Raw genomic sequence first — 5,154 nt, 5'->3', positions numbered from 1 at the left:
AAGTTTGTAAAACTTAATTATCTGCCATGCTGATTTCCTGAATTGCCCTGTAAACAATGATACATCTAAACACAAAAAAATTTCTACGACTGGGATTGTATGCTGTTTGAGTCAGGGGCTGCTCAACTGACTTGTTTTCTTTACTATTTTTGGATGTAAACAGCCAGAATTCAGCTCAGACAATAAATGTCTCTAAATTTGACATTTTTATTTTTACAACTGTAATTTACTCATCATTTTGCTAATCTTTAAAGTAAACTGACAGCCAGACAAATAATTTTTGTGAGATTAGAGCTTCTTAAAAGGACATTCGTCACACCTGACCATAGCCCTCTTATGATGCATGTCTTTTTTGATGGTAGAGAGATTACGCTGGGATAGTGTGTCTAATGTGATCCGTTTCTTCCTGCAGACACTGAAATATGCCTTCCAAACCCACGATCGACTCTGTTTTGTAATGGAATATGCCAATGGAGGCGAGGTGAGACCTTACATACACACATCAGTCACATGGAGACACACCAATGTGACTCGATGTTGGCAGCTTGCCGTTTAAGCGCAGACACCCCTTCTCTAACAGGGCGAGTGTCTGACTCATCTCCATCTTTATCTCGCCTCTTTCAGCTCTTCTTCCACCTGTCACGGGAACGAGTGTTCACAGAGGACCGGGCACGCTTCTACGGCGCCGAGATTGTATCAGCACTTGAGTACCTCCATTCACGTGACGTTGTTTACCGCGACCTGAAGGTGAATATCAGTTTTGAAATATACAATATCCATACAGGGTTTATATTGTCTTCAGAGGATATCATGTGATGAATTATCATTTTAGAGTTTACCAGGACGGGATTATCAGTTTAATAAAAAAGACGTCTTCAGTTGAATAGAATTGAAGCATTTAGAAGCATTTAAGAGCAGTTGAAGTCTTCTCTCTCAATCAAAGTTACATTTCTATTTGAAATGGTATTCTTATTACCTTGTTTGTGGAATGTGGAAAAGTTGATCGCAGTTGAAATTTAATATTCATGATCAAATATATAATGAATGTCCCTATCAAAGGCCAGCATAAAAAAAAAGTTTTAGATATTCATTCCATAAAATGACAAATCCTTAAAGATCCCCTCCAGACATGCATTAAAACATACAATAATCTGCTAGGAACAATAATGCATGTTTGCTTTTTCTGCACAAACAATATAGTATATATCTTATATAATAACACCTGCATTTTGTGATAATCTTCCACATTTTGTAATAATGCCAACCGGAAAAAAGTAATTCATGCGTTTATTTCTAGCGTGGTTGACTATTGCAAAAGGTTTTTGCCTGGACTCCCCAACAAGAGCATCAGCTTATTCAAAATGCAGTTCATGAAAAGAGTGCAACATTTTGAAATAGCCACTACAATATTTAATAATTTATCTCAAACTGTGGGAAAATGTATTACATATTAATCAAGTGAAAATTGATTATATTTTGTAGAGTTATTACATAATGCAGTGATATTACATAATGTGCTGTCACATACCTCATTACAAATTCAGATGACAATGCTTCTAGTGTGAAACTGTCATTACATCATTCTGTGAAGATCACACTGCAGCAACATAAAGAAACACAGATTTTTGCCTAGAGGGAATTTGTTTGAAATTAAAATGTTTATCATTCTGTTCCCATGTAATTTTGTAGTGTACAATGTTTCTTCTAGTATGTTCTGAAAATGCTGCATTGAATAAAAAAGTGTGAAAGTGACGCCAGTCGCACATTGTATGGCAATATTTGTTCCTTTCCCTGATATACCCTTGGCTTGTTACTATTAACATTACCAAGCTCAAATTGCTTCCATCCACTTTGACTATTGTGGGGGAATAAAGTAATCAATGACTTGTGTAAGTGAGCAGTGACCGTTTTTTTGGTCCTAAATGAGTGGTTGTTTTGTGTTGACATAATAATAATAATACAATTTAGGCTGGTTGATCTGTTGTTTTGCAAAACAACCTTTTTTTATATATATATTTTGTCTATTGGTCAAAAAGTTCAAATTATTTTAACTTTCTTTAGACAGCTGCATACATAAATGCGGCAGCTAGAAAAAGACTATTCCATTACTTTGATTTTAACAAACAAAACTGGATTTTAATTGTAATTTTGGGGAGAAAGGGACACAATTCCCCATTTTTGGGGAATATTATATTATAATATTACTATAATATAATCCATTATGTACATTTCAAAACTTCTAAAAATCTAAGCCCAGACACTGTCATTATATCCATGATCTTAAGACTAATATCTGATGTGTTTTTTTACTCTTTCAGCTAGAGAATCTGATGCTGGACAAAGACGGTCACATCAAAATCACTGATTTTGGTCTTTGTAAGGAGGGCATTACCCCTGACGCTACCATGAAAACCTTCTGTGGAACTCCTGAATATCTGGCCCCTGAGGTAAGGCACTGAGATTTCTGACCTCTACCCAAGCGGCTCCATTTTTCACCGCACTTAATGTCTTCACTTCATATACAATTCACAATCTGCTGCTCTCACGTTTAAGCAGATTTCTGCAAATATTAATACATTACCTACATGTTTACACACATTACAGACAGCTGTCACCTCTGAGACATGCACATGATTTTTAATTTTTTTGTGTATGTGATAAAAGTGGTGCATGTGAACAGATGAGGTGCCGGTGTTCTTACACAGGGTTCCTGCGGGGTCTTAAAAAGTCTTAAAAGCATTGAATTTATGAATTTGGAAATAATACCTTAAAAAGACTTGAAAAAGTCTTGAATTTTGATATCTGGGTCTTAAATTTTGTGCTGTATGTAACTTCTCCGTATCGCATTTTAATTAACTAAGATCAATTAACTTCCAATAATTTAACTTTCTCGAAGCCATCAACCTGTTGTTTAGATCAATCCCAAACTAGGTGCCTTAAAGAAGTTGTACGCCTTAATCACTTCTTTACTGAATAATTATCTTATCGTTATTACCGGGGAAAATATGTAACAGTCCCTTTTAAAGTAGCTGTAATTAACCCCTTCTTAAAAAGCCCCAGCTCTTGACGCGCATGGGGTTTTAGTGCCCAACTATTAGACGCGATTTCTAACCTCCCATTTCTCTCTAAGCATATCTAAGAAAAAATAGTGCGCAAACCAGTTGTGTGACTTTTTAACATAGCAAATAATTTTGATTTGAGGGTTTCAGTGCAGGATTTAGAGTTCAATCACAGCACAGAGACAGCTCCCTGTTAAAGTTAATAATGACCTTTTGATTGCTTCTGACAATGGTACTCTGTATTGTTTTAATTAGATCTTAGGCTGCATTTGACACGCATTTGACCATAATATCTCTTTTACAGAGACTTGAGCATCAAATTGGCATAGGGTAAAAGGAACTGCCTAAGCTGGTTTAAGTCATATTTATGCAGATCGTTCGCAGTTTTGTAATGTTATACGATGAATCTTCAATAAATAACTACAGTTAGTCCATGGAGTTCCAACAAGGTTCTGTACTTCGACAATTCTATTACTTTTATATATGCTCCCTTTTACGGCAACATTATTAGGAATCACTCATTAAACTATTCATGTTATGCAGATGATACGGCAGTTAATAATCTATCAACAAGCCAAAGATTAAATTAATCAATTATCTAAATTACAAACATGTCTCTAAGGACATAAAATCCCTGGATGAGCAGCAGCTTTTCTGATGTTAAACTGAGAAACAAAAACGAAATTCTTTGTAAATTGGCCCCAAAAATCTTTAGAGACGTCCACCTGTCTAAAGATATGTTAATCCTAGATGGCATTACCGTTTGGCGCTCTAGCACCACTGGGTCCAGAAATCTTGGAGTTATCTTTGATCAGGGATTTGTCCATTTATCCATATAAAGCAGATGTCCTAGGACTGCGCTTTTTTCATTTACGTATATTGACAAAAATTAGACATATCATATCACAGCAGATGCAGAAAAACTAATCCATCGCATTTGTTACTTTCTAGGCTGGGATTACTGCAACTCTTTTGTTAATCAGGTTGCCCTAATAAATCCATTAAAACGCTCCAGAATTATTCAAAACCGGCAGCACAAGAGTACTGACAGGAACTAGGAAAAGAGATCAACATCTCTCCCTGTCTAGCTTCTGCTGCACTGGCTCCTGTAAATTTTGAATATAATTTAAAATTCTCCTCCCTCACCTAGCAAGATCTTTTTTTTTTTTTTAGCTCTTCATCGTCAGGCCCCCTTCATTAATCTTGAAGAGCCATAGATACCCTATTACCCTCTAGAGACACTACGTTCTCTGATGTCTGGGCTACTTGTGGTTCATTATAGTCCTAAAAGGCACAACAGGAGCCAGAGCGCTCAGCTACCAGCTCCTCTCCCTGCGGACCCAGCTTTCCAAGTGTGTTCGGGAGGGCAGACACCCTCTCCCAACATTTAAGAGTAGGGTCTTAAGAGTTGCTCTTGATAAAGCTATATAGTTAGGGCTGGAATGCAGGTGAGTCCCTGAACGCGATCTCTTAGTTAAGCTGCCTATAGGCCTAGACTTCGGGAGATTTCCCATGGTGCACTGAGCTCATCTCTTTCCCCTCCCCCCTCTCATCTCCTTCTGCAGCTCATTCATGTCCCATTACATGCATGTTACTCAACTAACTCACTTCTTCCCCGCGGAGTTAATTGTGCTTTCTCGTCTCAGCAGGTTCTTATCGATCCTGGTGGAGCACTTCCTGCCATGGCCTGCTGGATTAGGCCATTACCAATACTGTTGTTTGGCTGTGGCCGCTGTCTTGTCTGTCTTTCTCTTCTCTCTTGTCTGTCTGTTCTCTCCTCATCTCTCTCTCTCGGTCCTCTCTGCTTCTCTCCTCCTCCAGTCTCTCTCTCTTCGTCAAGCTCTTTTCTCTCCACAGCCCAACTGTGCAAGGCAGATGACCACCCACCTAGAACCCGGAAGGGTCTGTCCTAGGTTTCTGGCCCTTTTAAAAGGGCGGGAGTTTTTCTTGACCCCGTCGGCCAAGTGCTTGCGCTCATGGTGGTACTGTTGGGTCTCTGTAAATGTTTAAAAGGAGATTCGGAATCTAGACCTGCTCTATTTGAAAAGTGTCTGAGATAACTTCTTGTTATGTATTGGCACTATACAAATAAAAT

At 38.0% G+C, this 5,154-nt stretch overlaps 1 protein-coding gene across 1 annotated transcript in view; it reads left to right on the top strand.

Annotated features, from left to right (window-relative positions):
• The window catches only part of LOC118331857 (RAC-beta serine/threonine-protein kinase-like), a gene marked incomplete in the record, with an annotated part of 17,014 nt that overhangs the window by 6,345 nt on the left and 5,515 nt on the right, over window positions 1-5,154 (top strand). Inside the window, 3 exon segments of the mRNA XM_035666943.1 lie at window positions 413-481; window positions 625-747; window positions 2,319-2,447. Coding sequence (XP_035522836.1) covers window positions 413-481; window positions 625-747; window positions 2,319-2,447 — 321 coding nt within the window.

This window comes from Morone saxatilis, unplaced genomic scaffold (genome assembly GCF_004916995.1).
Source record: "Morone saxatilis isolate NCDOM2014 unplaced genomic scaffold, NCSU_SB_2.0 Contig20, whole genome shotgun sequence".
NCBI classification, from domain to species: Eukaryota; Metazoa; Chordata; class Actinopteri; family Moronidae; genus Morone; species Morone saxatilis.
The sequence above is the reverse complement of the archived record's forward strand: the minus strand, read 5'-3'. Positions and strand labels throughout refer to the sequence as shown.